Genomic DNA, 24,533 nt, shown 5'->3' on the forward strand with positions numbered 1-24,533 from the left:
CGCACTGCCTTGAACCACGCACAAGTCAGTGTCTAGTTCTGACCACAGAATCAGAGAATAATTTAGGTTGGGTGGGGCATCCAGAGGTCAGCTGGTCCAAGCCCCCACTCAGAATGTAGTCAGCGTTGAAGTTGGAGTGTGTTGCTTGTCCTGTTGAGTTCTGAGTATCTCCAAATCTTTTCCAGTTCATCTTCTGCAAACTTTGCCTTAAAGGAATTAACTTGGAGAAGGCAGTTTCTAAAATCACAGTGTGGGGAGGTGAAGGTAGAGCTGAGACTTTTAGTTACTGAAATCTTCCAGGGATGCAGTGTCAGGCTCTCAGCTGTGGGAACTGCTACAGCTCTGTCACTGAATTCAAAGCAGTAGGATTCAATCTGAGGAGCTGACTCCATCCCTCAGCTCAAGACTCCCAACAGACACAGCAGAGTAGAGCTGATCTTGACACTTCTGCTTGGTTCATCTTCACCCATTCAGTCTATCTATAAACCCGGAATGTGCTGAGATGATTCAGCCCAGGGGAATTGCAGTAACAACATTGATCATAATTACACTTCTAAGTAGTCCCATGAACCAAAAAAACCCTGTAGTAAGTAAACAAGATAACCTAGTTTAAAAGGCACTGTGGGTCCTTTGGAGTCTTGTTATATCACCTCTGAAATGCGGCCATGCAGGATTCATCCTGTTAGTGCACTAACTCCAGCTATGCTTCTGCAGCACAGGTATACTTTTTGGTGGTCTGGGCGGAAAGCCAGCACACTTGCCTTAGATAAGCAAATGAAACCTATGAATAAGTAATACACATTTTTCCGTGCTGTAAGGCTTGCCATTTCTGCTGGGCTACAGCACAGAGAGCGTATAAAGCTTTATAATCATCTTTATTCCTTGTGTGAAGATAATGGATGTGACAGAGAGTTGCGCTTAGCTGCTGCTGGGTGTGCAGCTCCCTGGTCTCAGCCCCACTCCCACAGCCACTGGAATTAGTATTTAATTCTGTGGGCTGCTCCTTCCCCTTCCAGAGAACTCCAAGACACAACTGCAGCTAACCCACATTCTGCATGCGGGCAAATGCCTTGGCAGCAAATCCACCATTTAAATTCTCCTCCCTGGCTTCCCTGGGGAGAGGTGGCAAAGGACGTTTGGAAGCAAAAGACCCAACAGAAACTTCTTACCTCCAGAGACCATTGCTGGTGTTTGCACAGAGGAACAAATTGTGCATCTTGTTCTTTTAAGGGTTGTTCTCAAGCATTGTTTCCTTTCCCCTTCCAGAAAACCCTGAGCGGGCTGCTCTGTATTTTGTCTCCGGAGTGTGCATTGGACTCGTCTTGACGCTACTGGCCTTGGTGCTCAGGGTGTCCTGCCGAACGGACTGCAAACGCTCCTCCGCCAAAAAACCTCCTCGGGAGCGGGAGAGCGACAGTGACAGCAGCGACAGCGACGACGATTCGGACACCACTTCTGACCTGTCGGCCCGTAGGCACCGCAGGTTCGAGAGGACTTTGAACATGAACGTCTTCACGTCGGCAGAGGAGCTGGAGCGAGCTCAGAGGCTGGAGGAGCGGGAGCGCATCATCCGGGAGATCTGGATGAACGGCCAGCCGGACATCCCAGGGACCAGGAGCCTCAACCGTTACTACTAGGTGGTGGGGAGCCCAGCCATCCCGCACTGCTCCTCCACACCTGGTAGAGGAGAGGGAGGGGAGCAGTATCACCTGGATGTCTCCCCTTTTCCTTCCAGGAGTACTACCTGGAGCAGTGTGGATGGACAGCAATAAAGCTTTCCCCCTCTCCTTTTCCCTGACATATTGCTATCACCCCTCTTCACGGACACTTTCTAGTTACAGCAGAGGTGGTTTCCAACTTCGTTTCTTAGTAGCCATCAGGAAGCCGGCAATTAGAGTCCTCCCATGTGGGGCATGGAGCTTGGCATGCCGCGGTACAAGTGCTCCCCTCTTGGCTGGGGAGAGGAGTCATCTAGGTTTTGGTTTTCATTTAGGATTTTGGGGTTTCTCTTTCCTGAGGACTTTGGGAGAATTGTGAACGAAACTACAAGTCTGGAAAGATGATTTGGGAAGGGAGGGGGAGGTACATCCCGACTGATTGTCTTGTGACTTCAGAAGCCATGAGATTAACTTAATTTAAACCCAACGGCAAATATGACTTGTTAAGAACTGGGGGATGGGGGGGAGGGAGGGATTCTTCCATCGTGAAATCATCTCGGTGCTTGGATGTTTGCCATAGTGTATTCAGTTATTTATGGCTGTCTTTTCATCTTCCTTTTTCAATGGGAGCATTTTTTTTTTTTTTTACTGACACCTCAGGGATAAAATCCTATTATTTTTTGAGTCTGTTCTCCCTGCTGGCCCCTGTCAAACACAACCCAACCCACCTCCGACAATGAAATTATGGTAATATAAGAGATGTGTCAGTGATTGGTGAGATATTAACAACCTCAAAGAGGTTGAAAAGGGTTTTCTTTTTGTTTGTTTTGTTTTAAATATATATATATATATATTTGAAGATGCTGCACAGGAATGTGCCTTATTCTTTTTTTGTTGTTAAACTACGGTTTTCCTATGGATAGCAATGCACAATGTTTTATATATTTTATTAAAAAAATAAAAAAGGAAAAGGTCTATGTTTACCAGAGGAAAATGGAGACAGAAGAAGCCACATATAACAGCAGAATGGGTAATAAATGCTAAATAAACTCTGGTTTGCTTCAATGCATTTGAATTTGCATCCTCACTTTTGGCACTTTGGTTGCTCGAGGGAAATGCTTTGGAAGAGTAGCACACCTCTGCAGGCAATCGAGGCTGACATCCTCTGCATGCAGGAACCTGGAGGCGCTTTCTCCTTTGGCCTCAGCCCAAAGTCTGCTTCTGCAGGACACACAAGCAGGAGCAGCTGAGCCGTGCCTTGGTTCCCAATGGCCATCCCAAAGCCTACCTGCACCAAGGGAAAAGGTACCAGTGGTTTCATGATGCTTTGAGCTTGTTCCCCAGACCCAAATCATACCTGGTCTGGTAAATATTAAATGAACCAAAAAATATATACATGGAAAAAAAAAAGTGAAATGTATTGTAGTACAAGATTGCCTTAGTCCACATGGCTTTAGGGTTTGCTCCTCAGTTGCTTGGCATGCTTGTATCTTAAGAGTTTGCAACGCAAATAACAACCAAAGGCTCTGGATGCCCAGAGCTTTTCCCTAGCATCAGGGGGAGATGAGGATGGGTGGACCTGCCCACAAGATAACTGGGGACATTAGAGCGGGGCTTCGAGGGTTCATATGCTATGCCAAGCAGTTGTGTGGTGGGACAGCCCTGGAGACCAAGGGCCTTAGAATCGTAGGATATCCTGAGCTGGAAGGGACCCACAGGGATCATCAAGTCCAGCTGCATTTGAAGTGCTCACAAGTGCTTTCTCCTGTCTCTTGGCTCTTGGAAGGTAAGAACAAAGTTGAATAACTGCAACAGGTCTTGCTGGTAAAGTCAGCAATGAGTTTGGCCAACAAGAAGTGGCTTAACCACAGAGTGGTTCCTGTTTCTGGGCCTGTTCAGGGTCAAATGGAAAGATTCAATATTGACTTGGGATGTAATTTTACAGCTGATATTTAGAAATAAAGCAGAAAGGAAAGTCCCAAACCCTGGCTGAGACACCAGGTGCTGTGCTTTAGCTGGTCTGTATAATTTGCTGTGTGTGCTGTGCTGAGAGAATCAAAATGACGGGATGAGGTCAGGGGATCATCTTTGTTGGCCATTTGTTTTCTTCCACAATAAGATAAAATCCTCAACACTGGTGATTAGGGGACAGCAAATTTTAGATTTAAAGTGCTGTGTCCTGAGAGGTAGATTGCACGACTGATTAAAATAAATGCTATAAGTGAATGGATTTACATATACAATTTTCCCAACTGAATTCTTTTGACCAGAGGAAAAAGCAAGTGTAGTAAGCCTGAGTGTACGTTATATGCAACTAAGGGATTCCAATGTAAATCACAACGGAGTCCATGTTACAGACTGATGAACAATCGTCCTTGAGCATTGCTAGTGCTGCTGTAAATCTTCCAGCTGAATCTTGCAAGGCAAAGCAGCAGGTTGTGCACGCCGCTGCTCAGAGCTGAACAGACAAGTCCAGGTCAGCCTTGCCCAATGTCTCACGATGTAACAGAAGTAGACTCACCATCTTCCCAGCATGTGCAATGTTTCCCTGTACCTTCTAGCTCCTCTTGTCTCAGGGCCGTGCATTTCTAATAAAGCTTTGACTCGAGAAAAAGAAAACTACAATCCTTTGAGCTACCCTAAGTAAAAGACTTCAAGTCATTCTGTAACTATTTCTGGATTTGACCCAAAACTCTAGCATAGTTTGGAGGAAAAAAAACAAAAATAAAAACACAATCAAGATTCATGGGGCAGGAACTGGTGGTTTGCCTTTAACTCTATAAACCAACAGAGGAAAAACACATACTCGGAGTACAGAAGAGCTGGATTCACTGCAGAACGGGGTAAAATCCATACTCCTCACCCCAAAAAAGAGTATGAAAAGAGGATCCTCTCAATCTTTTATGTTTCACTTATCATGCCACACAAAACATTTGAACGCTTCTGGAGCCAGAGAGCAGAGAACAAATACTTTTTTTTACTAGGCTAACGTGAATTGCTCTTGCAGGAGGCTATGCACAGATCTGGCCTCACTTTCGTGGTTATCTAATTTTCTACATCAAAGTGAAATACTGTTACAAGAATAACATTATCCGAATTCCCCAAGACAGATAAAGCAGTCGGAATCAACATTTCCGTTTCATGAATGCATTTCCCAATCAGTGACCTTTTGGATAACAAGGCGCTGAGGTCGTTGTGTGCGTGAATCTAGTCTTTATGCCTCAGTTTGCCTTTATAATTTTATAACAGAGGATAACAGAACTATCCTGGACTCTGAGTTACTTGAAGGGGAGCCGTGTGGTACAGTATTTAAAAGAGAGGGACAGATAGATAGGATTGCAGTTACTGCGCTGTCTAGTGGGGATGCAGGTGACCCTCAGGAGGTGAAACGCCTCCACTACATACCTAGACACATTCAAGCTTCTACAAATTGCAGGCTGCTTGCATTGGGAACCGGAGAGTCATTACATTACAGATCAATAACTTGCACCGTGTTAGCTTTGTATATGAAAATGATGGGTTGGAAAATGGAGGGTGGTACTCCTGGGAGAAGCTAAATGCGTGGAAATGGGTGAGGCTTTCCAAGAGCCAACCGCACGTTCTTTATCCTCCTTTCTGGTGGGAATGGTGGGCCAGTTTCAGAAGAAGTCACAGCCATGTATGGGGAGGCTGCAGAGAGGTGAGTTGCTCCTGTTGGATACCCGCTATGCTCTCCCAGCTCCCTCTGCATTGCCCTTGACTTCTCAGGGCCATTTTCACCTCCTGCTATCATCTGCTCCATCAGCACTGACCTCTTTCGCTGACCTGTGTTCAATGTACCCTGAAAACCTCGGTAATATGGTGTTTGCTGCCTTTCCCATGTCCACCCTGGTGCTCATATCCTCCACAAATTCCAGCCAGTTAATGAGGCGTGCCTTTCCCTTCCAGAAACCACAATGCCACTACTTAACCCCTTGCCTGCCATCGTTCCCAGCACCCCGGGGGCTGCACAAATAAAGCAAATTCTCTTTGCTGTTGTGCTGCCAGGATGCAAAGCATATGCTCAAGGTACTGCGGGGAATCTGAATTTCCTCTCGTGCTGCATGGACTCTCTTAAGTTTCTGGAGGCATCACAAGCAATTAATCATCTTAGACTGGCCCAGAGATCCTTCTGCTTGCAATCATTACTGAGGTCTCAATCACAGTAGGTTTTAATAATGTGATCTGAGATTCTAGTGTCCTTAGATACCCAAAAAAAAAAAAAAAAAAGGATATTTCTTAAAGCATTGTTCACCTTCCCTTGTTCACTCATTAAAATCACTACAGCTTGCCTCTTCACATAATTTCCTTGCCTTTATCTTTGTCTGTTAGTCTATTTCTGTGGTTGTCTTAAGGACAGCCACGGCTCAATATAACTCACCAAAAAGTCAGTAATGGTTTTGATTCATTACACAACAGCTCACCTTTATGTTGCAACAAATATGCCTGGTCTGAAGGTGCTCGCTTGCTCTGGGTGGACGTGGTGGTTTAGTAGAATTTAAGTAAATGAGTTGCTTTGGGGATTTTAAATTACCCATCACCGGATGGATCTGTTCCAGCAGTGGTTGTGTGATTGTCACCATTTGGAGTCCTGGGTCACCGGTGCAGTGCCCTAGGGAGTTACGTGTGGGATGAACCATGGCCACCTGTAAGCTGTTCAGAAGTGTGTGTGCTATGGGTGCTCTGGGAAGTGCATTGTGTGGTGTTTGCCTACTGGTTCCTTTGTAGGACTCTCCAGAAGAAAACTGAAGGGACGAAAGGAAAGTGGACTTGGCTTTGTCCTTCTCAAGGCTAGAAGTGTGTGTGCAGCTGACCCACGGCTTCCCTTGAGAAGTGTCTGCTTGCTGAAGGGAGGTGCATGACACATTCCTCAGTCAAATGCCTGGAAATGTGGCCAACACCTCTCCAGAGGCAGGTTTGATGGGTGGCATCACTGATTATTCCCTCTGCACGTGAGTGGGCAAGTCAGGAAGGTACCCAGATGGAGAGGGAGCTGGACCAATGTGCCCCATGCTGAACCTCTGAGCAGATCCTTCCATGTTTGGGGATGGGGACCCAAGCATGTTTTGTTTTTCCCTTTATACAACGACAGAGTATAATTAGACTGCTTTGCAAAATATGACATTTGGAGAATTATTTTTTTCACAAGAAATTAATTTAAAAGGTGAGTTCTCCGGAGAAAATGTCACATTTTCTTATCAGCCTTATCACCTTTCTAGAGGAAATCTTGATGAATGGAGGAGGTGTTACTTTGTGATAATGCCCAATATTGTTATTTTTTGGAAGCATTTTTATTTGAGATGTCCCAATCACTCCTACATCTCTACTTTGCTGAGTAACCTCTTACAGCCCTCCTCCTGGTTCCTCTGTAGACTGCCCAGCTATGGCTAGGATTATAAATGGCGGCAGACCACATTCCTGTGGCTGATTTTTTCTCCTCTCTTTGTCCTAGCTGGTGGGGCCAGTGTTGCCCTTTCCCCATCTACTGCTGACAAAAGGCCATGGTTTTCATGACGGTGGGCTGGATCTTGGCTTTCACTAGTTCATCAGTCCTCAGGACTAGGGGTAATGGTTTTAACCTAAGACGGTAGATTTAGGTTAGCTGTTAGAAGGAAAATCTTTACTCTGAGGTTGGTGAGGCCCTGGCACAGGTTGCCCAGAGGAGCTGTGGGTGCCCCATCCCTGGCAGTGCTCAAGGCCAGGCTGGATGGGGCTGTGGGCAGCCTGGGCTGGTGGGAGGTGTCCCTGCCTATGGCAGGGGGCTGGAACTGGATGGGCTTTAAGGTCCCCTCCAACCCAAACCATTCTGTGATTCTATGTTTTTCCTATTGAAGAACAAATGGCAGTGGAGTGGAAGGGGAAAAAATCAAAACCTGGTTTTGGATTTTTTTTTTGCTGCTCAAGGACATCTGAGCAAAGCTGAATGACTGCAAAGCAAAGCAAATCCTCAGTCTGTGGCTGAGCTTGAACAGGACAAACTCAGTTTTGAGAGAGACCTACTTCTGCCAAGGGTTTGCATCCTTTGCCAAATGCAAACATTGCCACTCTTGAGAACTACAAGAATTTCTCCTGCGTAATAAGCTTTTGTTTTTGGAACAAGCACTTTCTGAGAACAGATAGTGACAGCAGTTGGGAACAAAGTCAAGTTTGTTTGTTTAAGCTAAGAGAAAACACCTTTCCCTTTCCATTATGAGTTTATGAAAAAATACAAACTAGAAAGATGTGATGGAAACTGGCATTAAAAAAAAAAGGCAAACAAACCTGAAATGACATATCTAACTGAAAAGGCAGCTTTCTTTACAGTTTCTTGTGGGGCACTGACTTAGCTTGTTTATTTTCTGGTTGTGTTTGGACTCTGATGTTATTCTGTGTCATGAGTAAAATATAAGCTCCCTGCGGCACTTTTCTGTGAAAGCGGTGCCATGCTGGAAAAACATCCTCTGGCTTTTAAAAAGGCAGCAATTTGTGCATTCCATTTCTTGCAAAGGTCTTTAACCCCTCCTTTAATGTGGGATAGTCCTCGCCTCGTTCTTGGGGTAAGGGTACGTTTGTTTAAATGAAGGAATCATTTAGAAGGGACAGAAGTTTTTCTCCTTCCTCCAGCTCCTGCGTTTTTTGGAGCCTCCAGACCACCCACTAACAGCAGAGCTCAGAGTCATCCAAAGCTTTTTCTAAACCGTGCTTTATATGAATTGCTTTCATTTCTGGAAATCACACTGTGATTTCCAAAGTAACAGGCCCAGCAGAAGCTGTGAGTGTTGCCGTTTCAGCCCATAGCTGTCCTAGGTGTCCGAGCTCCCAGGGCGATTACAGTACCAGTAGAGCATCTGTATATTTCTGGCATCTTCTGAAAGGACAATTTCAGGGAAAAAGTTCAAGAGGGCTCAAGCAAACCAGCGTGAGTCAGAACTGGTGACTTTGCTTCTGCACACAGTGCGGGATTTTTCTCCTGGAACTGGAAGCGATCTGGCAATGACCAAGTTTGCTTCTGAGAACTGATCAAAAAACAGCCGAAAAAGCAATTGTTAGTGATACTGCCTGAAGACTAAGGAGCTCGTGTGTTTTTGTGCTTACAGAACAGTACTAACAGAGGTGGCATTTCATGGGAAGAGAGGCTGAATGCTGCCTGCCAAAACACTAGAAGGTGCCACCCGCAATCCTGGCGTACTTCTGAGACTCTTCCCATTCTGTTTTGTCTGCTACAGCAGTATTTCAGCAGGCTTCCCTATCCAGATCTATGTTTGGGTTTACAGTACCAGTAATGCAGGTTCCCACAGCAGATTGTCTTGTGGACCAGAGGAGGGTGAACAACAGCAGCAGCACAAGAAGGGTTGAGGCTGGTGAAGCTGAGCCTCTTCCCTTCTTCTTCTTGGGGGCTGAGGTCCACCAGGGAAAGAGCTGCCGGTCCTTGGTGACCCTCCTGCCCCAGAAACAGCTGTCTACAGCCCTTATGTCCTGCCCTGCCCCAAACATGGATGGTAGCCAGGAGAGACAATCTGCTCCTTCAGAGATTGGCCTCCTTCTACCAGGCCTGCCTTCTGCCTCACTGCAGGACCACAAATTTCTCTGCATGGGAGGACCCTCGCAGGGAGGACGAGTGCTGACTGCAGCAAGTAGACAGGCAGCAGCATGGGAGAGATGTGGGGAGATAGCTGGGGTTGTCACCTGGGGTTCCTGGTGAAGTGGTGAGGCGAGGAACGGTGAGGAGAGGAGAAGGTGTGAAGAACAGGGTGATTGTGAAACACAGATCCTTGGCTCCGAGCACCCTGCTCTCCAGATCCCTCTCCCCAACATCAAGGTCTTCCTAAAGCCCTCCCACCTGTAGTTCCTTCTGGTGCTCGGTTTGCCTGGAAGACCCAGGCCAGGACAGACTCTTCAATAGGCTACATAGTCCTTCTGAATGAGAGCCTGATCCTTCCAAGATGCAGTTTTATTTGCAGAACATGACCTGATTCCGGCAGTGAAAACTTTTCCTGGTGAGGGATAACTCTTCTCTGTCTTCCGCAAAAGAAATATCTAATATTTTCTTGTAAACAGCATAGAGTGGCTGGTGCTGTACAGCCAGCTCAGTTCACTGGTGGGTTGTGATTTACAACAGGCATATTTATACACTGGCTTTAAAATATACTCAGTTTTCCAGGATGGAAAAATGCCATTTGAATGCGAACTAATTATATTTACTTCCTTATTGTAAATTACCATTCAAAAGCAAAAGCAGCAGTGACAGCAGTCGAAGTTTATGTCTCAGACACCCACACAGACTTCTTGCAGGGAAAGGATGAAGGAGTAAATAATTTCGGGCTGTGTCATTTTGATTTGGACTATTTCTATTTTATATCAAGCTATTCAGGCACAAGGACAAAACATATTTTTTGGTTGGTAGTCAAAATGTTTCAACTAAAAATTGCCCAACAGGGATAAGTTGAGAAACCCCATTGCAACTAACCCTTTTCCACAAATCTTCTTTATTTTTTTTTTATTATTTTTAAAAAACAACGAAATGTTTTGGTGAAAACTTCTCACCTACTTCTAGTAACAAGAGCCAATGAAGACAAAGCTAAGTCAGACTAGACATAAAGCAGACTTTTTCAATAATGACAATAATTTGGGTTTGGAAAAAATTAGCAAGTGGTGGATTCTACGTGACTGTAGAAAATAGCAATCAGGAGAGTGGGGTTCTGAATGACATACTGCATTTCAAATCAGAGAGGAATTCAGGGAAAGCCTCAACATATGTCATACTGAAGTAATATTAGATAGTCAAAACAGCTCCTGCCAAGTCTTTAACCCATGGCACGGAGAACTTCTCCTACAGACTCTGCCTTCAGCTAAATTCAGGTCTGGGCTATGGCCTACAGAATGGCAATAGAGCAACCCAGCAATAGTACAGAGCTACTCAACACCACCTTTTAGGCAGCAATCCTGCCCACGGGGGAAAGCTTTGTCCCTGGGCAAACTGGGCCTTGTCCTGGCCCAATTAAGAGAAACTGGATTTTTATAGAAGTAGTCACTGGAGATATTCCTTTTACTGAAGAGGTTGAGGAGCCAAGCCCTGGGTCTTGGCATCGTGTTGGCTTGCTCACTGGGGACCCCTGATGTGACTTGGGTCTCACCAGTCTGGCGGGTGCTTGCCGGGGTTTGCAGCCAGCATTTGCGTAGCACAGAGGGGAAAAATGACACTTCGTATTTAAAGCATGTCTTGGGGCTGAGACAGAAGAAGGAAAGAGGGAGAGAAGCTGGTGTGTGTGAGGCACTTTCTCTGCCATCAGTCATGTTTGCTAAGGCCTCTCAAGACTTTCTTCTCCCATGAAGACTAATGGTGTGGGAGAGGCAGGTTGTTAGCGAGCACGCGTCCCCTCTCCGCCAGCCTTTTGCAAAACCCCTCCAGGCTGTTGGGATCTAGCACTCAGAAACTAAGCAAAAGCCAGCACGAAGAATGACAGCCACCGTTAGGTCCTTCTGGGAACAATATCATTATTAATAACCCATTAATAACGTGCTCCAGTTTCATGAGTGCAGTGGGTTATGATGAGGTGCTTCCATGCAGATACCGCTCCCTCAGGCCTACTTTCCAGGTCTCGTGTGCCAATGCCCTGTGGTGTGAAACGACTCCTCCACCCTCTTTGCAGGCTCATGGAATCTGGGGTGCTTTGCAGAGAGCACATCCAACGTGTTTGTGAGGGTAAAAGGATGCTGTTTGATTAGCATGCCCATGCAGAGCTGGGTGAAAAAGCAAACCCACGATATCTCTCGGGTGAACAACCTGAGTTTGGACGTGGCACCATGCAATACTATTGTGGCTAGTGCTTGACCATCATCTGATGAAGCTGACCGTCTCTGGCTTTCTACCTAATTCAGCAGACAAGATATGCTTAAAAATATACTCAAAGTGTGAGATCTGCACTGGTTCTTAGATGCAGGGAATGCAGCTTCTGAGATAGATAATGTTCCTGATGTTAAGCCCCTCTGAAATTTATAGATGAAAGAGGTCTTTTCTCCCAGTTTTACTTGGGTGAAAAAGCATTGTCTACAGCTCAGTAAGGAAGAAATCCGTAATGATTTCAGGAAGATATAAACAGTCCCCTCGTGATGAGTGTAAGCTATTTCCTGAACGTATTGGTGATGTGGAAAAATGACATTTTTTGATTTCTATGCAGAGATCTGAATCTGTTGCTGATCCTACGGGAAAAACAGAAGCACAGGTGCAGTCATGTAAAAAAAACTACTTAGGGCAAAACTAAAATGCTAACAGGGCTTCCATTTGTATGTATGAAATATTGATGAACTCAAGGTCTGGGGAAGAGACTTGCATTGATTAGGTCAGTTCAGGGCACTAAACATTCCTTTGGAGTAATTCCTCTCAAAACCAAGTATCTCTTCTGAGAGAGAAACCTTTGAAATGTGATTTATAATTGCAAACTGCTGAAGACAAGGTTGCCTTGGCTGGGAATTTTTTCATCCTTCAACCTCAATTCTGTATGCCTTGTGGTTCTAATGTGATATTTTATCTTTGGGTTTATTCATAGCATGGCTGTAGCAGTAAAATATTTCCTTGCTGACCTATCTGTGTATTCATTTTGTTTCAAAGAGCACATTATCCTTTGTTGCCTTATGACTGCAAGAGGCAAAATAACTTAATGGTGGTATGTGTTTTGCGCAATCATTGGGCCTGTGGCAAATGCTTTATAAACATGACACAGTGCAGAGTGCAGCTAAGCACTGTGCCTTGAACTAATGAGCACCCACAATTTTTAAGACTGCAAATTATCTTCTGATTTATTCCAGGAAGATCTCCCTGAGAATTAAGAAAATTTGTGTTGCCTTTCATCTCCAAAGTCCTCATCTTGATCACCTCTACAGAAGTTACTGTCTTTTTGCATATGAAACTTTCTTACATTTATTTTTACCAGCCTTTGCTAGTGCTCATAGCCTGACAGTCGTTCTTCCTTTTCTGAAAGAGAGCTAAGGTGATTATTAAATTTAAGGTTCTTGGGGTCAGAAGGGTACAACCCAGCTCCTGCTATAGCTGCTCAAGTCTTTCATTCACAAAACTGAGAAACATTTTCAGGATCACTCCGGGTTTCTATCCCAGAGAGTACTTTGTTGCCCTGTGCAGAAAGGAAAACTTCAGCCAGAAAACTGGGAGCAGATGAAGGTGCACATGTATGTACACACAAACATACACACACATGAACATAGGCTTCCTTTATCCTGATGATTAGATACTCCTTTGGAAAATGGCCCTTGTAAGTTCAACAGCAATAATATCTTAATTTTACTTTATGGGCATGCACCTCAAAGATTTTGTGAGATTTTTTTTTTTTTTTTAATGTAAACTGTATTTAAGAATTTTGTAGTGCTGAAAATGTGCAAAGTTTGACAAGAAAGTTTAGCTTCAGAACTAAGCACCAACTCTCCTCTCATACAGCCTGAGCAGTATTTGGCCACAGAAAGCTGCAGCTTTTGGGAACGTGACCCTGTGTCACAGAAAAGAAAAGTTTATCCAAATCAGGGCCTGATTGCTCATCTCTGTGAGCTGCCTACATTTAACATCACAGTCTTCCCAATGACTCTTTTGTCATTGACCACTGAATTGTCATTGTTGTTTGCTCATGAATTTCAGGCTTAACCCTCCTAACATGCATGCTGATGTATGCAAACACTTCTTCATTCAGGTAAAACAGATGTGCATGCAGTAGATCTTCCTTTTGAATGCCAAATAATTAGGAGAACAGATGGCAAAGGGGCTGATTTTCACTTCATGCTGCTTTTTTACATCACATTATTAATGGTTGATGTTTCATCTGTTTTGTGAATGTACACACAAGAGGTGAAAAAGGTTCCTGCAATGTATTTGTTAATAAAAAAAATGAACTATTGGTATGCTATGAGATGCAACTTCATGGGCTTCAGTAGACTTCTGCTGTTTGATGTTGTTTTAGAGAGAAGGAAGCCCATAGATAAATCAATGAAATTAGCTAAAACTTCCTTGCAATTAATGAATCTGCAGGACTGAAAAGTGTAATATTTCGGTTTGCTGAAGAGAAGTCCATGTCTGTGTCTGAAGCAGATCTGGTCTTCTCACGGATACTGCATGTACAGAATAACAATATGGGTCTACTAGACCTACTTGTGGCTTTGCAAAGAGAAAGCAGAAAGCTGGGTCTTGACAAGCACCCCATCAGTGTGTGGGTGGTGCTCTCTGACTATGCCAGCCTTTGGGAGCAGCTGCTGTAGCACAGCTGTAGCTCAGTCCTCATCAGATCTTTTTATTGGTGGCAAGAGAGAGAACCAGTTCTAAACAGGAGAACATTTAGCAGAGTATTCCAGGATTGGTATTCAGTGCTTAAAATAACAGTTATGCTCTATATTCTCCTTTGCGGTGTCCTGTTCAAGATGCAAGATGAGTACAGATGATATCCAAGACTCAGCAGTTGTGATTCTGGGATCAATTCATTTGGGAAATGATTGCTGGGTTGTGGAAGTGGCTGAAATGCATCCTCCTGGTCTCACTCTGGAGGAGCAAGCTGATCTCCAGATGTCATCACTATGTTCCTGCAGCTCTGTACCACATCTGGGCTCTGTCTGCCCACGACTGCTGTCAGCTCGGTATCACTGGCTTCTTACAATGAAGCTTGAAGCTGGGCAGGCTGCATTCCAGTAATGGGCTGCTGAAAAATTAATCCACTCTGACAAATTAACAGAAAGAAGCTTTGGATCCTTCCCAGATCTACACTGGAAACACCATTTGAGTTAAGCAATGTCAGCTCTCTGGTGTCAGTCATAACCAGAAAAACCTGGCATGGCCATCATTACGTAGGCTGGCTTCCTGAGAGTTTTCTCATAAACCCTCTTTCAGCTCATCCAAAGGCAAAGCCATGTTTACAACTTAGTGCTCATTTCCTTGTGTGGAGCAAGCAATTTATAACGTTCATCCTGAGCTTTGTGGGGAAAAAAAAATTAGAGGCAGAAGTGTAAAAACAGAACTAAGGGATCATGAACACTATTTAGGAGATCAGTGCTTTTGTTTAGGCTGAAAGAAGTGAAGTGTTCTGAATAATAACCTTGAAAATGAGTTGGTGCAGGGAAATTAATTTAAAGGATCTACTCTGACTTTATACCTAGCCAAAGTATTTCACAATCAAGGTTCTGCTTGGAGCAATGCGTTGGAAAGTTTTCATTGTTTATTCCGCTCTGCTCTTGTGATGGGTCTGGAGGATGTGTCCAAGATGTGTTTTAGGTATTACAACGCCTAAACCTCAGCTATCGTATAATGTAGGCAATCTCACTGTCCTGAGTAGAAGTCCAGGTCTCTAATGCAATACCCAGCTGCAGCACTCCCTCTTCATCTCCTACTTGTTACCTTAGAACAAATGCAAGGTGCTACCAAACACAACCTGATGTCATGAGACCACTGTGAGAGGTGGCCCTAGAGTTGTGGATAATGGATATACTACTCCCAAAAGAGCAGAATGAGGCTTTGAAAACAAAACTCCCATCTTATAGGTATGAATGCTTGACAAAATTATCTAGTGCTGTGGGTTGGATGGTATAGAAGGCCCAATATGGTAGGTATGCTCAGAAAATATATTGACTTGGGTCACACTGATAAAATAAGGAAATACATTGTTAAAAATGTTGTGTTTTAGACAAGAGCTGAGACTTCAGGCATCTTGGCAGTATTGGGACATAGGTGGTCATGTGTGTTCATTTTGGGAGAACCATAGGCTCTATATAGTCTTTGGATATTTCATCCAAGTAGTATCTGAAGCTCAGCAGAGTGTTGTGAAGGAAATGTCTCACTGTTAGATGTGGCATACCTATGGGTGGGACTCCTCTGCCCTAAATTACACCAACAATATTACATTTAATTGTGAGTTAGTCTTTGCTAGCTCCATAAAGAAGATACAGAAGTCAGAACCTCTGGAAGGTGATTCAGCTCATCCTGAGAAAGATATCTGAGAGAAAAAAAAAGGGAAAAAAACCAAAAATGATTAATTGTTCTCTGCGGACTTTTCTGGGCACCATCAAGATCCTTTGCTTAATTCCCACAAGGTGCTGGAGCGAGTCCCTTCTCTGGACTTGCACCAACAGGTCCATGTCCTTCTTGTCCTGGGGGCCCCAGAGCTGAATGCAGTACTCCAGGTGGGGTGGCATGTATCCATGCTTCTGCCTTTGATAATCAGACTTTCCCTTACACACCTCCCAAGTCCATATACTAAACTAGTGGGGTGTAATAGCCTTCTTTTCTCATGCATCCATCTATGTTCATAAACTGAGCTCTAACTATATCAGAAACTATGGTGCAGCATAGCTGACTTACAGAGCTGTCAGGGGACACTCATGCCTTTTCCCATCTTTTTAACCCACCGCCTTGGTCTCTCTGGCCTGTGGGATCTCACAGTATCACATCTGGAACAATGTGTTTCCCATGTGCTTCATGGTGGCACCGAGAATTAAATACATCTCTGTTGGATGTATGTTTTTCTGAGCCTTCAGGGTCTGGTTTGCCCCAGTTGCAGCTACTGGAAGGCAATGCAATGTCTCAGAGGTTTGGTTTAGGACCAGCGAGAGGGTGGGGGTGTGACAAAAGGACATTCAGAGACAGCCCTGGTGGATCCTGAGGACTGTAGCAGAGTTAAATGTTCTAATTAGGAACCTAATTCCAGATCTAGAAGCTCTTTACATCAAATTTTGTGGTCTGTTACCCCAGAGGACAGTGAATCCAATGCCTTTGGCAAATGCAACATTTACATTAATATTATAGTAAATAAAAGGGAGAAAAAACTTCATAATTACTTCATTGAATCATCAGGCTGGGGTAGCAACATGGAGTTTCGATATAAGTCCCATGATTTATTCTGAGTAAATGAAACTACATTTCTGTTTAGATTTGGTTTTCCCTTTACCTCACCTTGCAGGGGCTTTTGGAGCAAGACATCATCATTTAGTGCTAGGGGAATCTTGCTCCTGCAGGAAAGGCTCAGACTGTGCTCTCTTCTCAAGACTTATTTTGTATTCTTTTCTGCTTTTAGTTTAAAAAAATGTGTTGTTATTTAATTAAAAAAAAGGAAGAAAAGCAGTAAAACAAAAGCAGTAAAGCCAAAAAATAATGAAAGTACAAGTGTCTGCATAAGGAAGCAGAGCTTGTGTGTCTGCACTGAGGAGCAGTTTAAGGTTAGACATCTGCCTTGTAATAGGTGGCGTCTGGACACAAAATGCCAGTTTTCACCAGCAAGCCTCTAGAAATGCAAAGATGCAGAGCATAAATTTTTTAAGGTCTAGTATAAATCAAGCATGTTATTTCCAGGTGCTTTTAGTCCTAAAAACAGATCTTCCCCCTTCCTTTGGGAAAGAAACAAAACAAGACAAAACAAAGCCCCAGAACATTCCTATACAGATTAAAAAAATCATAGATTGACGATTTCTGACGAGCTCTGGCACTGGCAATTCACAGCACATTTTATCTAATGGACAGAAAATATTTCAGCTTTCGGGGGGGACTTATTTCGCAATGTTAGTTTCTTCTGAGCTAATGGTAAGTGGCTTTGTTCCTTCTCTCGGTACAGTAGGTGTGTGTTGCAACCTATGGTGTAAAATGAGGTTATTATTTTTTTATCATTTTTTTTTTTTTTTCTGACAGATTCTTTCTTTGTGGTAAACAGGGAGGTGAACCACCCGGCATGGCTTCCCTGAAGCATTGACTGCCTCTCAGCAACATCACCAAACATTCCCCAGCATATTTTTCCTCATTGAAGAAGCCTTTTGCATTCTCAGATAAAATAGTTGTGAAGCATTCTTTGGTTCTGAGGCTAATCTGTGCAATTTATGCACATATTAATTAATCCCTGTAATCCACAAACCAGGATGGCTGCATCCAAATAGTCTCCTGGGCCTGGATCTAACCTGTGAGTCGTGCCCGTGCATTTCAAGTTGGTCTAGGTCTATACAGTGACAAGGGGGATGCAAATAATGCAACAGCATGGTTGGCTGCATGACTTTTTTTGGGCTTGTGCCCTCATTTTTTTTAGTTTGCTAGTGTAGCCATAGACAATGAGTCCTTACAGGTCCAGAGGCAAGGCTAAATCAGCAGAACTGCTCTGGGTGTTCATACATACTTCAAGGACTGATTCTTATTATGGGGTAGTCTCCAAGCTGAGAAGTGGATGCTCACTCCCATCCCCTTGAAGGATTTCTATGCCAGTCTAAGGCAGCAGCTGCATGGTTGAATCTCTGTGCTGGGCTTGGTTGAATCTTGATTTAATCTTGCTTGAATCTTGAATGCTGGGCTTCTTCAGTGACTTGGGAAATGGTGTGCAACTCAGATATTATTATTATTATTATTATTATTATTATTATTATTATTATTATTATTATTCACCAGATAAAGGGGAAGGAATTCACAGCAAGATGGGAATGGATGGGGAGAAATTCCCACATCTTTCTTTCTCCAGCCCCTTACAGTGAAAGGAAGGCAATAGGTGGTATGATGAGTCTGCAGAGCAGGCAGATATGGAGGAGAAGGGCAGGGGAAATCCCAGCTGAGATTCAGTGTAATCCCCAAAGTGTAAAACTCCTACAGCTCGGGGCATTGGGAATACATTTAGTGGTGAAAGTATTTAAATGAGTTAATCGTGGATAAGCTGCTTGTTTAGGATTCCAAATCTTTTCACTAAAAAGCAGATCAAGTTAATCCAAATCAATTTCTCAAATCCATTTTTATTCAGATTATCAAACTTTAGGGCACATTAACCATTCTCTAGTGCGTATGTGCAGGCTACATGGCAGCTCTCTCCTTGTTAAATCTTTTAAGCATCTGGATTGAGGGATAAACCAGTGTTTGGATTAACCTGACATTTATCTCTCTCCTCTCCCTCCTCCACACTCCCTCTTTTTTGGGGTTGCTTTATTGTCCAGTTACGAGGAAGTCTCTGGCACTGATTTTTTAGAGATATTTTTGAAAGAGGGGGGAGCCATCACCTCCAATTTACAGTGCTGTGAATCACATAAATTCATAACCTAATTCAAGCTTCATTTTTATGATCAGAGCTGAGAACAGGCAATCAAACCCAAATTATTTTAGATCTGATTCTGAACCAGAGCAGGTATAAAACTTGCAAGAGCTTAACATTGTGACAAAGTGTCTCTTCTAGTTGGAAGAATGAACTGATTCATTGTTTTTTGAAGTGAGTTTCATATTGGTTAGAAGTGCTAGTTTGGCTTCTCTTGACACTCAAATCCTGCAGACTAGATGTGAAGGACTAAATATTTCCTTACTAGCTAATAGGGATTAACCATCTTATTTAAAAGCTAGCACATTCAGACATGCTAGGAAGTAGTGCAATGCGCTTGTCCAAAGCTTCTCTGTTCCTAGGGCCCAAATGAATAATACTAAAACAATCTATAAGTTTGAAGTTATTGCCAGTAAATTAACAAATATGGTTGTCAGTGCTGGTTTGGGAACTGAATTATTCCTGGACACCAAGTGAAGTGAATCACGCACACTCATATCCTGAAATAAACATCTGCAAAATGTCTGCATTAGCATTGCCATTGCGGTTTTGACCTGAAGAGATTTTCAAGCCAGAGGGGACAACTAGATCATTCACTTGACTATCTGCATAACAGAGGGTGTATAATTATGCCAAATAATTGCTGTCTTGAGCCTTCAGGTCCTGGTTAAGCCAAAGCAAGGGGAGGAGGAAAAGAAAAAAGAAATCTTTGTTTTGGTGAAAGTAGAAAGGAAAATTTGAACAGCGGAGAAAGGTGAAAGGCAAGGCTCCAGATCACCATCCAACAGTCAGTCACCATATGTCTATTTAAAATCTAAGGTGCAGCAATTAACCTACAAAACAAAGAGGGAAGTGTTTTTGTCTGTGGCCACCGTTCACATTGCTCAGGCAACTGTTTCTTCCCATCTTTGACTTACTGCTGTAGAGCCAGTGCCTTTCCCATGAGCCATCAATGGGGAGCAGTAAATCTGAATTTTTTCTGGGATCAATTGATAGCCATGTGCTGGGAGAGGGAAATCCTCTTCATTTCCCTTTCCCTAAATTTGTGTTGTCCAGATGACTAGAGGTTAAAAATAGCAATGGGACTACGCCAGAGAGTTCAGAGTTGTTCCTGAGTCTCTCCAAAAATGGGAGCGTTTGCTGGCAGGCTGAACCAGAGGTGTGAACATATCAGGAAGAATATCCTGGACGTCTGCTTTGGAGAAATGGCCACTAGCACCGCAAAGGGTCAGGCTGGACAAAGCCTGGTGGTTTCCCAGGATAGCCCTGCAAACACTTCTTAGAAATGCCCCATCAGTTTTTCATTTTCCATGGGTTTTCCTCTTCTGTTCCCTTCCCCACAGTCTCTGAAGACAGCTGGGAACAGAAGGCAACTTACTGTGTTGTGGCTACCAGCCTTGGACCAGAATGTCAAACCATTCAACTAAATCATCCAGTAGTTGAAAATCATGAAAGAAAAATGGAGATTTTTTTTAAAAAGAAGGCATGAAATAGTCTTTTTTTTTTTTTTTTTAAAAAAATAGTAGACAGTTTCCTTGTATCCTTGCAACTTGTAGGTAATGTGTAGGTGATCCAAATGAGATCGAGACTCCAGCTGTTACTGGTTCCAGATTGGCATTCTGATGAGTTTTCTTCCTTCCTGAGCAAAGAAAGGGTCTGCCAGCTCTGGTATAGCTACCATAATACTCCTGGGCCCTCAGCGGGTCCTATTACTACGTGTCGGCACAGGAACCTACAGTGAGGGACAATCTTCCCCCATGAAGACCCACAACCTAGATCGCTAAGGAAGGCAAGAGATCTCGTGGCCTCTTGTCTCTGTCCTGTAGATATGAAGTGGAGACCCAAAAGAAAAATATAAAGCTTTCAAATGACTCAAAAAAGTGAAGACCCACATACCAACTGAAAATGGACACTTGATTCCCCATTGGCATTTGTGGGAATTTGGTGCCTAGGACTAAATGTGCTAAAATATGCCCTGACCTGAGCCAGCCTGCAGAGTCCTGACCAAACGCCCTACCCATGGGGTCTCTGTCTGCAGTTTCATTGAGAATCGCTTTGCTGTGTACACAAACTCATTGCCACAGTCACTCAGACACCGGCCTGCTGATATGCAGGTGCACTTCTGCTTAAACCTTTCACCACCACTTGGCTTCAGCCTCTTGTACTAATAAACCTCCTCAAGGTCCTTTTTATTTTTTTGCTGTAAAAAAATGTTCTGTTCAGTGTTTGGTCTTCTGGAGCTGCCTTCCTGCAGCACTGATTCTGTTTCATTTCAAAAGCCAGCTAAGAAATATCTCCTCAGTCTCCTGTTTATACCTATGACAATTTATTAAGCTATGCTGCAAACATTTCAGATTACAGTCGGGCTAGGAGACATTGCATAAAATAGGAGCTTTTTGCTTGCTGAGTGCACAAGATGTTTCCTTGCTTTTGGGATTCTTTGTGATGTTTGGTGTGTCTCTCATTTGGCTTATACTGATGGGCAAATATCCTGGGTCTTTAATTTTGATGTATATTGCTTCCTGGACCAACCCCGTATTTTAACTCCATAGCTAGAGAGTGGGTGGAAGCAGAGAAGCTGATAAAATCTCCCTTTGCTCTTGTTGCATTTCTGAGATGTTTTCTTCATCTTAAGGTTTCTTTTTTCTTTCTTTTTCTCTTGTTTTCTTTTTGGATGTTGCGGTTAGGAAACCAGACTCAATGCTGAGGGCAAACAACCACAACATCTGACACCCTTACTGGGTGCTGAATGGAGGAGGCCTCAGCAGGGCTTTTACCATAGTTCATGGCTATGTCCATTGATTTATACCAAAACACCAGAATGGCCTGAAACTCACAAGTACCAGTAAATTACCTGTTTTCTCTTTTTTGTTGGGATTTGGAGGATCCTTCCCCAAGAGAACTGTGATGGCTGCAGGGGATTTGTCTGTGCTGTGGCCCCTTTGCACATCTGTCTTGGCTGCTCATCTGGCAGTGCTTGAACATCCACAGATCCAGCATCACAAAATCTGAGCTTTTAGGGTAAAACAGCACCAAACTCAGCTCGCTTTAAATGTGAAGCTGTGATGATACAGGGACTGCTTGGCTGTACAAGGGGATGGGACAGGCAGCACGGAGTAGCAGCTGTGTCAGCTCACCTCGGCCATACTCCTTTGGCTTGAGTTGCTCCAAGGGAAACTGCAGGATGGAAACCAAAACACACAATTTCTTGAGGTTGTCCTCAAGATTAGGTGCACCACATGCTTGCAAACATCTGCTGTGGACGCAGACAACAAACATTCCCCAGAACTTGCATGATGTTGCATTGCCCACGCAGGCTCAGAGGGCCACGGGCTGCTTTTCCAGAGCTGGTGAGGTTCACAAAGCTCTTGGAGGAAGCAGAAGGGAGTTGGAGGCAAGCTGGGCTGCCATATGGGCTGTGTAATCCCAAACATGTGCGCGGCTTCTTCCAGCTATTCGCTGGAGAGCAGAAGTGTCGCGCTCCTTGTGCGCCGGGGCAGGAGGGGCCCCACGGCTGAACTGGAAGCAGAGCCAGGGCCCGTAATGGAGTCCAGAAGATGAACTTCCGCGAATCAAAGGCCTGCGTGTTTATTTACAGTACAGTCAGCAGTGGGGAAGCCGCCCCAACAAGCTCATAAACATATTTACAGGGATTTCACAGCAAGGTTTGTAAGAAACAATAAAGCAATCACTCAGCACCTCTCCTTAAGAGCTCTTTATAGCGTGGAGTCTTACCCAGAATTGCTAGACGCTGGCTGAGTCACTCTTTAAAAGGCCTCAGTCTGCTTCATTGAGGTTTATGGCTTTTCTCTCCCAAAAGTTTTCCTGATTCCCTCTCCTCCTGCAAGGCTCTGATCTGTTCTTTAACCCCCCTGGGCCTGGACAACTCAGCTGAGGGGTGGACAAGTAGCCACCACCTCCACACATGATCTTTGATGTCCCTTATTTCTGCAGATGTTCGGGCACTGCGTCCAGCCTGGGTGCCAACATTCCTGTCACCAGCTGCTTTCCAAACACCAGCACCCACTGAGGAAGCCTGAGAAAATCCCATCTGTCATCCCAAAGCCTATAAATTCGAGGCCTTTGGGGTTTGTTTATATGCTTCACCAAGCATGTTACACCCACAGCATGCTACCCCCACCTCTGGGCCCAGCAAAGTAGCCAGCGATGACTATTCTAGTCAGGTTTCCAGTTCAGGGGATACTTTCTCTCTCCATAAATTATTTTTTTTCTGTCTCTGAGAACAGTTCTCAAGAGGGAGACCATGCCAGATGCAGACACAGCGAAGGAACCAGACAGCAGAGCTGCGTCTGCTGCAGAGGGAAGCCCTGGTGAGGAGCTGGGAGCTGGGATGCTTGCAGCCCACGAAGCTGTGTCAGTGCCAGGCAGATGATGCACCTCTTCCCACTAGCACAGGCTGGTGGTGAGGCACCCTCCAGCATCTCTTATGACCATTTCGTGTGGCTCCACATCCAATTTGTAGACTCACTGGAGCTTCTTTTGAAGCTCTCACCATCTCCAGCCCCTATGCTGGAAACCTCACCACCTACACCAGGTCTTACAGAGATTGAAGAGTGCCCAGGCTTGATGGAAAGAGCGGCTGAATGAGGAGAGGAGAGACAGCAGCCCTGTCCCTTGGCATCTGAAGGCTTCTTTTAAAATTTTCAGTTAGTTGCAAGTTTGTAATTTTGCAAGGAAATTGCAGAGCTACAGAAGCTAGGGTTGTCACTCCATATATTCCTTCCTCGGGGAAGGGAACTGGCAATGTTCTTTGAAACGCTGGAGAAAAAAATCCCAGGACTTGGTATCATGGTTACAAATAAGACCAGGAAGAGTGGATAAAAGCAATGCAGTAGCATGAAGGAAGGGAAGGAGAACAAAAGCAGAGACCTACCTTTCTCCTTGACCCACCTCTGAGCTGCTGGCCGTTGAAGCATGCCCTGTGCTCTCCTCTGGGCTCGGTGGCTTCAGCACCCTCCTACAGCACCAGGGCTGGAGCTCCTCTCTCTGGGAGGGCACATGGGTTGGAGTGGACTGTGGTATTTTTAGTAAAGAGCACAAGCATATTTGGGAAGGGTCATGACACAAGCCGGCCTGTGAAAGATCAGCTGTTTCTCAAGACATCGTCTAGGAGGGCTGATGGTCAGCAGGAGGAACACTGCCAGGCTCTGATGTGGATGAAACCCCTGGGGAAGGGCTGGTCTCTCTGCTGTCTACGAGGACAAAGTGTTCAGAAAAGATACAAGCTGATGGGCTGGTCTCAGGCGAACAGCAAGCCAGGCACATTGCACTTGTGATCTCCTCCTTTATGGAAGTAATTCAGTCCTCCATTTTATTTTGCTTGCTTTCTAAAGCCTCCAGTTAGTATGATGAACTTCCTAGACCTTTAAAAACAGGGCTTGAGTGTGAAGGGGCAGAAAGTATTTTGGTCAAATTTCATATTTTGACTATAAGTTGAAGTAGGAACTGGGGAATCGTTTGGGGTTATTGGATGGGTGCCCAACTTCCCAGGCTAGAAGTTCCTTCTCTTTCCTTTTCAGAGAAGAACGTCATGGTGGTGATGCTCAGGCATAAGTCTGGATGCACAGCAGAGAAAGAGAAACAGTGAAACGTGAAGGCTCCAGATGATCTCTTAGACAATGCAGATCTGGCTTTGGAAGCCATGGCTCTGATGATGGATTGGGTTCAGGTTCAGGGTAGTCTCCTTCAATGTCCATATTTCTCTGCAGAGTCAGCACATGCCATACTCGAGCCCCAACTTGAGCCACCCGTAGGCAGAGAGGACAATGCAGGAGTCAAGAACTGAGGGCAGCATGGAGCCCTCCTTCATATAGAGGTAACTTAA

The 24,533-nt window shown here is 44.4% G+C and overlaps 1 protein-coding gene and 1 long non-coding RNA gene across 16 annotated transcripts in view; one reads left to right on the forward strand and one right to left on the reverse strand.

Moving 5' to 3' along the window:
* EVA1A (eva-1 homolog A, regulator of programmed cell death) overlaps positions 1–2,629 on the forward strand; it is a 204,712-nt gene extending 202,083 nt beyond the window's left edge. For all 12 annotated transcript variants that reach the window (XM_080584931.1, XM_080584926.1, XM_080584930.1 and 9 more), the window contains one exon: positions 1,267–2,629. In XM_080584931.1, the coding sequence (XP_080441057.1) occupies positions 1,267–1,637 (371 nt within the window). In that variant the 3' untranslated portion in view covers positions 1,638–2,629. The remainder of the gene's footprint in view (positions 1–1,266) is intronic.
* On the reverse strand, positions 2,229–23,933 carry LOC308191953. Of its 4 annotated transcripts, none has more exons than XR_013948411.1 (3): positions 23,583–23,933; positions 21,543–21,865; positions 2,229–2,946 (listed from the first exon to the last, which is right to left on the reverse strand). It is a non-coding gene; the product is annotated as an uncharacterized lncRNA (long non-coding RNA). The 4 variants fall into 4 exon arrangements; XR_013948412.1 differs by lacking the exon at positions 2,229–2,946 and adding an exon at positions 10,289–15,634; XR_013948413.1 differs by lacking the exon at positions 2,229–2,946 and adding an exon at positions 20,273–20,327.
* Between the last annotated feature and the right edge of the window lie 600 nt (positions 23,934–24,533).

The sequence above is a fragment of the Anser brachyrhynchus genome (assembly GCF_964034855.1).
Source record: "Anser brachyrhynchus genome assembly, chromosome: 3".
Taxonomy (NCBI): domain Eukaryota; kingdom Metazoa; phylum Chordata; class Aves; order Anseriformes; family Anatidae; genus Anser; species Anser brachyrhynchus.